Source organism: Aethalodelphis obliquidens, unplaced genomic scaffold, assembly GCF_003676395.1.
Source record: "Aethalodelphis obliquidens isolate GAN/ISIS:26980383/991018 unplaced genomic scaffold, ASM367639v1 scaffold48, whole genome shotgun sequence".
NCBI classification, from domain to species: domain Eukaryota; kingdom Metazoa; phylum Chordata; class Mammalia; order Artiodactyla; family Delphinidae; genus Aethalodelphis; species Aethalodelphis obliquidens.
Window position 1 is genome coordinate 1,222,242 of NW_020837992.1, and position 11,133 is coordinate 1,233,374.

The 11,133-nt window shown below is 54.3% G+C and overlaps 1 protein-coding gene across 2 annotated transcripts; it reads right to left on the reverse strand.

Moving 5' to 3' along the window:
• Positions 1 to 459: 459 nt before the first annotated feature.
• REN (renin) lies at positions 460 to 10,785 on the reverse strand. Of its 2 annotated transcripts, XM_027082630.1 has the most exons (10): positions 10,681 to 10,785; positions 7,453 to 7,603; positions 6,774 to 6,897; positions 6,047 to 6,165; positions 4,868 to 5,064; positions 3,038 to 3,046; positions 2,382 to 2,501; positions 1,828 to 1,972; positions 1,435 to 1,533; positions 461 to 811 (listed from the first exon to the last, which is right to left on the reverse strand). In XM_027082630.1, exons 1-10 carry the CDS (start codon positions 10,758 to 10,760, stop codon positions 650 to 652), a joined length of 1,206 nt encoding a protein of 401 aa, XP_026938431.1. In that variant the 5' UTR covers positions 10,761 to 10,785; the 3' UTR covers positions 461 to 649. The 2 variants fall into 2 exon arrangements, with proteins under 2 accessions (XP_026938433.1, XP_026938431.1); XM_027082632.1 differs by lacking the exon at positions 3,038 to 3,046 and having other exon boundaries at positions 460 to 811.
• Between the last annotated feature and the right edge of the window lie 348 nt (positions 10,786 to 11,133).

The following is an 11,133-nucleotide window of genomic DNA, read 5'->3' on the forward strand; positions in this document are numbered from 1 at the left end:
AATGCTTTCACTCTCTGAGCCTCAGTTTCTCCACATGTAAAAAGGGAGCATCGGTCGGATCTCTGGTGTTCTATGTTTTTAGGTGTTGGTGCCTTAGACTGCATGGGTAAATGGCTGTGTGGGGTGGGGGGTTGCAGTGCCTGAGCGTAGAGCCTGAGCTTGAGGCTGGCTTCCATGAGCTGGGACCATCTTTCTGGCCCACAGTCCACTGCCACAGTGTTAGCCCTGGTCCTCAAGGGGCTGGCTCTCTGCAAACTTCCCACCCAAGGTTGTGTAAACCTTCGACTCCACTCGAACCCTGCTGATGTCAGATGGATGGCATCAGCCCTGCACGCAGGAACCTGTGCTTGTGAGTGAACGTATAGTTTGCCATTCTGTCACGTTCCTGTCTGCACATGATCTCTTGGTCGTGCTTCCCTCTGTTTCAAACCCTAGTGAACCCAGGTACAGTGGGGTTGTGAACATGAAGTCTTTATTCTGTTTGTCCTCAAAGTAGGGAAGAGCTGGTGCTGGGGGCAGGGCGCACATCCAGGAGGTGCTCCATGCCCCTGAGTGAGGGCACAAGCACAGGGAGGGGTTGGAGAGTCCCAGAGAGTGCTCTAGCCCTGGGCTAGAGCTGAGGGCAGGACCTGCAGGGCAGCAGAGGGCCTCAGCGGGCCAGGGCAAAGCCAATGCGATTGTTACGCCGATCGAACTCCGTGTAGAACTTGCGGATGAAACTGGCACCCAGGACCCAGACTGGCCCCGTGGGCGGTGGGACGTCCAGACCGTGGAGGGCCAGTGTACACAGATCATCACTATTGTAGGGGTCCTGGCAGGAAGCAAGAGGGTTTCCACACTGCCCAGCTGATAACCACGTTGCCTGACTCCAGCAGCCATCCTCAGCAGCATCCCCCCACCCGTCCTCCATCCACACCGGGCCTCCGTCACATGCTGGCCCTTTGAACCATCATGGATCGCAGCCCTCCGAGACGCAGGCACTAAGCTGGATGCTGCTAACGGTGCGTCAGGCACAGCACTGCCTTCAGGAGCTTACGGTCTGGCAGAGCTTCTGGTCCTAGACAAGGTATTTAACACCTCTAAACCCACTGAACATAAAAAGCAGGTAAGAGTATAGGAGCATAACGTTACTGGGGGCGTTGGATGAGAATGGAGATCAGGAGGTGAGCACAGCATCCTCAAATTTGGCTACAAGTTGGAATCACCTGGGGAGTTTTGAAAACATTGATGCCCAGGTGCCACCCCCAGAGGTATCAATAGGTATGGGATGTGGCTTATTACTGGGATTTTTAAAAGCTCCCAGGTGACCCTAATGTGCAGCCCAGTTTGAGAACAACTGGTCTAGCAGGTAATCTGTGCATAATGACTTGTCTCTTTTTGAGGGCCCCTGCCCACCCTTCCTCCCTGTTGCCGAGGGGCAGACTAGAGTCTCACCTGTAATACATAGTCCGCGCTGGTGAGCGTGTAGGCTCTGCCTCCGAGGTGGAAGGAGATGTCAGGGAGTGTGGGCACTTGGTTACAGTTCACGACATACTGGCGGTGGGGAGGATCAAGGGAGCCCCTTTGAGTGTGGGAGGTCCCCCAGCAGACACAGCCCTGTGCTTGTGGCCCGGCCCTTCTCCTGGAGAGGGCTGGGCACAGTCCCCAAGTCCCCAGTCCCCTCTCCCAGGAACCAAGGACCAAGCCACACATGGGAAGAATGTGAGAGGCAGGAGAGGAAGGCCTGAAATGGTCTCGTTTGGGACCGAATGTTTCCTAGGGTCATTTGGGGGCCTGGACCAGGTGGTGCTCCCCCCACCCCTAGCGCCCTCCCCACCAGCTCCTTACTTCATCTGTGCTCAGCTCCTTGGCCCCCAGGGTCTCCATGAGCAGCCTTAAGGAGCTGGTGGGACCCGAAATGTAAGATGCACCGGTATCCACCACTACCATGCAGCCCTCCTCACAGAGCAAAGTGGTCGACCTCACAGACACCCTGGGGAAGGCCACACAGTCAGACAGACAGATGGACAGCAGGCTGATGGGGCACCACCAGGCTGCATGGCTTTCCCGAGTGAGGGCAGATGATGGGAGGGAGTGCTGGTGGTCCAGTGATTCAGTGAAGGAGGGGTAATGCGTGAGCTGGAAGAAGAGAGGTGCTGCCCCCTCCCTCGGCGTGTGGCTTAGTGACCCTCCGCTTCCTCCCAGTAGGCCCCCTCCCCTCTGAACCATATATCTCAGTGTTCCCCATCCCCGGACAAAGCAGGCAGAGAGCAAGTGTTGGCCAGACCTTAAGAAGCGGCTGCATTAGGAGAGAGGGCAGGATGGTAACCCTGCCCCTTCCAGACCGCACCCACGGCAGCAGCAGCATTTTTAGAGAGTGAGGAGGGTTGAGGATTCCTGACCCTTTCATTCTGATCTGCCAGGAGCCAGTCTTGCTGACGCTCACGTAGTGGAAATTCTCTTGGTAATACTGGGGGTCGCTGCCTCCCAGCACGATCTCTCCCCCCAACAAGTGGGAATTCCTAAAGGGAAGATCAGAGGCTCTTGGAGAACCACAACCTCGAGACTCAGTAACCCCAGGAACAAGGGAAGTTGGGCACAGGTGCAGGGTGGGGCAGAGGAAGGCGGGGCGGACGGCAAGGCTAGGGAGCTGCAGAACATGCCGCTTCTCCACCTTTCTTGCCCCTTCCCAAGCCCAGTCAGAGGCGGTTCCAGGATGGTCCGGCTGCGCCCAATAAAGCACCCCCAGAGAGGTCACAGAGAAGGAGCAGGCACGCGGACAGTGAGTAGACTGCAAACAAGACACAAATCAGCCCCACCCTCACTTGGGTTCGGGGAGCTGTGTGCTGCGCAGGTGCACGGGACATGGGATGGGCCTCTGGGAGCTGTCGGGTGGGGGTGGGCAAGGACATGAGGAGAGCGGGAAGGTGGAGCAGAGAGCTTGGGCCTCCAGTGCAGCCTGGGTCTGCTGAGGTGAGTTTGGGGCAGGTGGCAGGTGTGATTCTGGGCCAGGTGCTCTGGAGGGTCAGGGCCAAGTGGGGGGTTTCCGCCTCCTTACTTGGAATTTCTGCAGAGAAAGAGACACAGCAGAGAGGAAGACTTTGTTTCAGGTGAGCCCCGCCAGCCTGTTGTTTGGCAGGGTGGGTATTACGCACTCTTTTTACCCTACAGGCAATGGAGTCACCAGGAGGTGAAGTCACTTGCCTGAGTGGGGCACTGGAGCCAGGGCTCCTGGTGCCCAATCTGAAGCTGGTGCCCCTTGCTTTCCTCTCCTCCAGGTGGCATGATGCCTCCCAAAGCTCAGGGCCTACCTTAGGGCTGGTTTCCTCTATGTGTGTGTATGTGTGAGAGAGAGACAGAGACAGAGATAGAGAGACAAAGAGAGAGAGAGAGAGGATTTTCCAGCATTCATAGTAGACGGCAAGTGTGCATGCACACGGGTGCACAGCGTGTAGGTTGCATGTTATTGGTGCACGTGCAATTAATTGCATTTTTATAAATCCAGTACATATGCATATGTGCTAGCACAATTTCCCTCTGCCTCTCTCCCCAAACTTCAAGATCTCTCTGGATGTTGCCTCCTTCTCATCCAGTGTAAAGGAAGAGGCAGGCCCTCTCCTCAACAAGGCCCGCCTTCTTCCTGTTTGCTGGGATCCTACTCCCTTCCATGGCCTCCAGGCTCGTATACCCTCAGTTACCTCCTCCTTTTTCCCACATTTTCAACCTGTCACTTTCCACTGGCTTCTTCCTCCACCTGCAAGCACACTCAGGCATCCTCCAGCATTTAAAAACACCCACCCTTCTTTTCCCTGCTTCTCTGTGCAGCTCTGTCTGCACCCCACCTGGCATTCCCTCCCCTGACGAATTTCTCAGGGCAGCCTACATCTGCCTTTGCCTTCCTGACACACATCCACCTCTTCACTGCTCTCCATCTGCCCTTGCCTGGCCTCTAAAACGCCTCTTCCCAAGACTGCCCCTCACAGCCAATTGGTGGCCTTTTCTCAATCCCTCCCTTTCTCTCATCAAACCAGACACTCCTTTTCATTTCATCTCTGTGATTTCTCTGGACACTGACCCTCCCCTCTGTCCTCGCTGCTACTGGCCTCCTGTTCTCACCCTCCTGATCTCTTGTCTCCAGCTCATACAGAACAGCTGAGAGCAGATCACATTTCTGCTCAACAGCTGATAGCAGCTTCCCCAAGATTGGCTGAGCTGCACATAAGCTCAGCCTAGAGTTGAAAGCGTGGAGTTTCAGCCTCATGTCCCCTGTTGTTGCCCATCACTTTGTAATGTTTCTTGTCTTCCCTGCCGGACTGTAAGCTCTGTGAGGGCAGGGACTCTGTCTTGTACACTGTGTTCATGGCTGTATCCCCAGAGCCTCGCACAATGCTTGTCATATCAGCGCCCAATATTTGTTGAATCAGTGAATGAGCAGATAAATGAAGGGATTAATGAATGAGTGAAGTCAGCTGTCTATGAGAGAGAAGCCAGGGCCCTTACAGGGAGGTCCGCCAGTCACGGCAATGCCTTACTCCCCACTCTGCATTCTCCTCTTGTTCTAGAGCAGTGCTGAACTGAACAGAAAGTAAAAAAACTTTCCACAAAGACAGAAATGTGCTACACCTGTACTATCCAAAGTGGTAGCCGCTAGTCGCTGTGGCCGCTGAGTACTTGAAATATGTAGTGTGACTAAGGATTGGAATGCCTAATTTTAATTAATTTTAATTTAAGCATCGGCTTCCATATCCGATAGTATAGCTCTAGATATGGATTGAATACCACCTGGTCCTGAATACATCAAAATCCTGGCCCAGAACTCCCTTCCTACTCTCCCAGCTCTCCTGCCTCCTTCCCTCTCCCGGCCTCTGCCCCTGGAGTCCAGGCCTACCTGCTGTAGTAGACAGAGAAGACGTCCTCCTTCAGCACCCTTTGGGAGAGGATGTGGTCAAAGACGGGGGTGACCCCCCCAATGGCCTGTGCAGGGAAGCCCATGCCCAGAACACCATCAAACTTGGCCAGCATGAAAGGGATCAGGGGCAGCTCCGTGACCTCTCCAAACGTCTGTGTGACTGTGATTCCGCCCACCTGTCGGAGGAAGGACCAGAGGAGACCAAGCCCACAGCCTGTACCCTGGCCAGGGTCTGGTCTAGGCTTCCACACTGGGGCCCCCAGGCATACACAGGCCCCAGGGTGTGACAATCTGGGGTAAGACCATTTCATCAACACTGCATGCATATCACCTCTCCTAATAAACATGTAGGCGGCAGAGTCCAGAGGTACTGGAAGGGGCAGAGGCGGAGAAGGTGGTATTGCCAAGCAATAGTAGTAGAAGAAAAGATGCCAGGAGCTCCCCAGGGCCCAGCTTTCACATCGGCAGGACTGGCTTTTTGTCCCCTACCCACAAGATGGGCCAAGGATTTCTCCAGCACAGCCAGGCCTGCCCTTCATGATCCTTCTTCCCTAATTTCATGGACAAGAGGGAGTAAGGGCTCACACTGATTTCCTCTCGGTTCCATATGTACCCTTCCCCTAACTCTGTCAGAGCAGTAGCTGGAGAAACCCAGAAATGGAGGAGGGTCAGACACAGGCCAAGTGACAGTGAAAACCAGAACTGACATTAATCCCAAACTCTGAACTCAACTATGGCCTTAAAACCTAAGCCTGACTCCAAAAGTGATGCTGACCTTAAGGATGACAAGACCCCTGACCCCTGACCCCGACTCTGACTCTGGATTTCAGTCTAGGGTCTAGTTAAGAGCCCAGTCAGAGCTGGGTGACCTCAGGCAGGTTACTTGACTGCAGGCTGTGGGGCTCAGGAGAAACCCTATGAGTGCGTTAGATGGAAAGGCCTCCACAGATCACCCAGGTTGAGCCAGGAGCTCAGGTCTGCTCTGCCCCAGGTGCTTTGCAGCTCTGGAGAGAAGTAGCAGAGGAGGGTGCTCTTCAGCTCTCCGGGCTCCAAGGTGGACGGGCCTGCACCTTCCCCAACCACAGGCCCTAGGGTGGCAGGAGACGTCTAGGGACAAGAAGGGCAGGAGGTCAGATGACCTGGGATGGCCTCACTTACAGTCACCAGGTCCTGGCTCAGGAAGCCTTTGACCTTCCCAGATCCATAGTGGATGGTGAATTCCGTCCCATTCTCCACATAGCTGGAGGATTCCGAGGAGTCGTAGAGGCTGTGAATCTCTGGCAGGGAGACATAGGCTCAGGGCCAAGGGAGGCCCAGGAAGGGGGCTCGGGGGCAGGCGCTGGCTATGGCCCATGCGTTGAGGCCTGAGTGCAGAGACAGGGTGGCCCTGAGCTTGGAGGCTTGGAAAATGTGTTTCATCAGTCAAGGACTGTGTACCTCGGGCCCCTGTAAGGTGCTCATGTCTCTGAGAATTTTGTCTCAAATGAAGTATTTTAAAGTAATTGCTAACACTAGGGTGGGGAGAAGATTCTGTTCACAGTAAGCATTCAGTAAGTTCACAGAGGGTAAGGACGGCAGAGCCCAGGAGCCTGGGATGGGTCTGAGAATTCAGTCCTCTCCCAATCTCAGGAGGAGTGAGAAATGGCTTTCTGGGTGGGCTGGGGGCTCCTGGAGCCTGCTTTTTTTTTTTTTTTTTTACCTTGGTGGCCATATAAGAAAAATGGGGGACATTTTCTTCTTCTCTCTTCTCAGGGGCAGTGGGAGCAGAGGCAGAGAGGAAGCAGCTCAAGTGGTAGCAGGAGGGATTTAACTGGGTGTGAGGTGGGACTGCCCAAGCATGACAGTGCAGGGGCTTTGAGGAGGCACCCCAGGTCCTGGGTCTCACCACAGGCCGTGTAGAGAGGGCTGCACTTGGTGGAGGGCACCCAGAGGTTGGCTGAGCCCGTGTCGAAGATGACTTTGAAGGTCTGTGGTGGGGTGCCAATGCCGATCTCGCCATAGTACTGGGTCTGCAGGGATGAAACGAAAGAGGTGGCTTGTGGGGCTTGGGGAGCCTTGGGACTTGGGATCTTGCCTGATACCCCCTTGGCACTTGGGGCCAGATCAGGCAGATCACGCAGCCTCTCTGGGCTTCCATTTTCCAGCAGGGATGGGGTGGGAGGCTTAGCACTGTCTTATGACTTCCCAGGAAGTGGGAGGCTCGATGAGACAAGAGGGCAAAATAAAAGTACTGCAAACGAAGCAGGAAGGTGCCCCAAGCCTTAAGGAGCCACTGATGCAGTAAGTAGTCAAGCTGCACTGAGCCTGGTCACAGAAACCTGCATCTGAGGTCATACACCCCTCCTGCCCACCCCTGACACCTGGGCTTGGGGCCCAGAGCCTGGAGTCCTGAGTTCCAAACCTGACCCTGCCTCTGGGCTCCTTCCCGCCCTCTGTGCCTCAGGCTTTCCAGCTGTGAAATGGGAATTTCGTGAGGTGCTCAAAAAGGGCAAAGAAAGCCTTAGGCCCGAGAGAAAAAGGAGAGGGCAGGTGGTGGGGGCCGAGGGACCGAGCTGGGCACTCACATCCAGGTAGTTGGTGAGCACCACAGGGGAGGTGCGGTTGCCAAAGGAGAGTGTCTTGGTGAGCTGGCTCCACTCAGCACCCAGCCTGGCCACGTCCACGCCTCGCTCCTTCAGGCTTTCCCAGACGGAGGGCATTTTCTTGAGGAAGATCCTGGCCCGTGACGCAGTAAGAAAAAGTAGAAGGGCTCTGTCCTGCCCCATAATAATGGTAGAGTTCCAGAAGCTTCTGATACAACTACCCCTAACCTTAGCCCAGGCACCTAAGAATCACTCTTGAGCCCTTAGGCCTCTAAAGGAGAATTTACAAACCTCCATGGTCACCTACGCTGGTATTAAATAACCCTCAACTAACTCCACCTGTTGTCTAATTTTGATCCTTATTACTGCAAGGCCATTTGTTCATTCATTCATTCCGTAATCACAGGTTGAACACCTACCCTGTGCCTGCACCGTGCTGGATACTAGGATATAAAGATCATCACTGCCTTCAAGGAGCTCCAGCAGGCCAGGAGACAGAGGAGGAAACAGCACTGACTTCCCCTCTAAGGAGATGAAGGCTGGGAGTGCCCCTCTCAAGGCGGGGCAGGAGGGGGCAGTGCCACATGGGGCCTGCAGGTGGCAGCAGACACTCTCAGTGGCCTGTGGGGGCTGTGGGATGTTGCGGGTGGGCGCCCAGCCAGGACCGTGGGGTGGAGTGGACCGATTGAACTGGGTGCGGTGGGGGAGAGGTGGGCATCTCCAGAGTGCCTGTGTAGCCTGTCCTTGGAAAGATGTGCCTTCTGAAGCCTAAGTCCCAGTCCCTCGGCTTCTTGTCCTGACACTTTCCTATCAGCTTTGGGAGGCAGAATTAGACCTGGGAAACTCACAGCACACTGAGCTGCCACCACGTGAGTGCAAAACACTGTGCACGCCACCCCACCCATGTAAGCCTCATGACAACTCTGCAAGCTGGTTGTCGTTATCCTCACTTTATGATAAGGAGTGAGGTGCCTCAGAAGCGATGCAGCAGACATTTAAAGCGGCGTGATCGGCCCTGTTTCCCATATAGGGTCCCCTGGGCTCTGACACAAAGGCTGTGTGCCAGAGGCTGGAGGATGTCCTGAGCTGTTAGTGGGGGGTCCCAGGGTTGCAGCCCAGTGTCTGGAGTATCCCTCTTTCTTATTCTGTACTTGGCACTATCCTTTCCTGCTCACACCCCATGTATTCTGTGTACCCCATTATGCCCACAAACATGAAGGCAGCTTTCATGCCTGTCGATATAATATTTTAACGGAAATGACTTGTCAAATTCATAACATAGTCTGCTCTTCAAAAAAGTATTTTCACAATTATGATCTTTGATTCTCAGCCATCTCACGAGCTGGGTAATTCTACTATTCTCATTTTACAGATGGGAAAATGGAGGGGCAGAGAAGACTTGACCCCAAGGAGGGCTCATTTTCCACTATTTACTATGAACAACCTCAGCTCTGGACCTTTACTTTTACCTTTCTCCTTTTAGGAAGTCCCTTCCTTCTCCCCTTCCCCTTCCCTCCCCACACCCCAGCACGTTCATCCTTGGAAGCCTAGCGAGCACCCCCATCCCCGTCCCGGGAACTTGCCCCATGAACTCCCTCCACAATGGCCTCACCTTTGCTTGGACTCCTGTTTTCGCGGGGTGCTCACAGCCAGCACTGCACAGCCTCATGCTGCCTGGTGCCGAGGGCATAGTGGTTGTGGGGACATGCTTGAATCTCTTCCTACCAGCGTGATTCTGAGCAATTTACCTAACCTCTCTGGGCCTTTCCTGAGCTCCCATTAACTCCTCTGTAACAATGGACTGAATGGTAGTACCTACCACGGAGAAGCACTTTGCAGATTAAGCAAGCTGCCCACTGCTCAGTAAGTAAAAGGCATTTGTGTATGTAAAAGGCAAGGACACGCCTTGAGAATGGGGTCTGCTGTTTGGATCTCTCAAAGAGCCTTGCATCATGCCCTGCACATGGCAGGTAGCAAAATTCCTGTAAGTAGGTTTTAAAAACCTGACTCCCTCTTCACCTTGGCCCAATTCCATTCTTCTTCTCTTTCTGAAGAGAACAAGGGAGAATGTTTCCACCTTTCCCTGCCTTTATCCTGGGGGTGGGGCCGTGCTCAGGCACACGCTGCTGCTGGGAAGCCCCCCGCTCTCTCACACCATGCCCCCAACCCAGCAGCTACTCTCCATGAGCCTTGGAGCAGGGGAAACCAGCTTTGGAAACAAAAGGCCCAGTGTGTGCCCAGGCTCAGCCTCTTACTTGTGACCTCCGGGAGCCTCAGTGTCCCCAGCTGCAAAATGGGACTGCTGAGTTGTTTGGAGGATGATTTGAGATGAGATACGGGAAACGATCCTGTGAATTCCTCAGCATTTTACAGACTTAGCAACTATTACTGTTATTAAAACCTGCCCTCTTACCTTCAGGTCTTCTGGTCCCATCTGCACTCCCCAACCTGAAACCCTTTCTCCACAGGCCCCCCACCCCCATGCCTCTCCCCTTCTGCAGCCTTGAAGAATTGCTTGTTCCCACAGGGCCTGGCACCAAACATGGATGTTAAGTCTCTCTCCTCCCACCTTTGGGCTGCCTTAAGCCTTTCTTTTAACAGTTGTGATAATCACCCTGGAGTATGATAGCAGCTGGGTTTTTACAGCGTGCCTGCACCAGGCCGAGGGATTTACATGCGATATCTCATTCAGTCTTCAAAGCAGCTCTGTAAAATAGGTGTTTTAAAAATGGTAAACTGAGACCTGGAGAGGTTCACTGTCTTGCCCGTGGTTCCAGAGCTAGTTGGCTCTGCTAGTGGAGCAGAATTTAAACCAAGACTACCCAATTCTGGAAGCCTTGCATTTAATCACTGTGTTGTGCTGCTTCCCTGGTAGACTTAACTGTACTGCACCCTTCTTAGTAATTAGGCTGTGAGCTCCTGAGGGGCAGGGAGTATGTCTCAGTCATCCCTGGGTGCCCCCACTGCCTAGCATGGTGATCTATGCAGGAAGTGAAAGCTCTGGTCAGGGATCAAAAGACACTGCTTCCAGGCTTAACTAGTGCCACTGCGGGCTGTGTGATATTGGGCGAGTCACCTGACCTCTCTGAATGGAACCATAAACCTTGCTGCCCTGCTGGTGGTGAGGACTGGGTGACATCACATATCTGAAAGCCTAGGTGTTAGGAAAATGAGGACCCCTTCTCCCCTGCCACCCTCTCTCCCAGTTACCGTCTGAAGGTGCCAGTGTCTGCGGGGATACCGAAGGTGCAGGAGCCCCAGAGCACCAGCAGGAGTCCCCAGCGAGGCATTCTGCTCCACTGGTCCACGCTTCCCGTGGGTCCACGCTTTGCCTGTGTCCCAGCTCTCTCTGGGATCCACGGAAGGACCCCTCTCCTTTTGTACGCTCCACACTTGGAATGCCTGCGATTCTGCTCTGCCCTAATTTATTACCATGGGGCAGATGGCAGGGCAGCCAGTAATAAATCCCTCCGTGGGACTGAGCTAAGTGGGTGAAGGGTGATCAGGCTTCTGACGCGGAGCAGGGGGGCCAGAGGAAGGAAGGTTGTGGGAAAGCAAGGCTGTGCCCAGTGACGCCAGTAGCCCTGTCTCGGCCTGGCCCTGTGACCCCTCAGGGAAGACAGGCTGATGAGAAACAACACTGCTAGGGGACAAGGGCAGGGC

Excerpts from the sequence above, each read along its gene's own strand:
- REN (XM_027082630.1), bottom strand. The coding sequence starts at position 10,760 with ATGCCTCGCTGGGGACTCCTGCTGGTGCTCTGGGGCTCCTGCACCTTC. Across the intron at positions 7,604-10,680 it reads GACACTGGCACCTTCAGACG|GATCTTCCTCAAGAAAATGC; the intron begins GTAACTGGGAGA and ends GTCACGGGCCAG. Across the intron at positions 812-1,434 it reads GCGCGGACTATGTATTACAG|GACCCCTACAATAGTGATGA; the intron begins GTGAGACTCTAG and ends GCTTCCTGCCAG.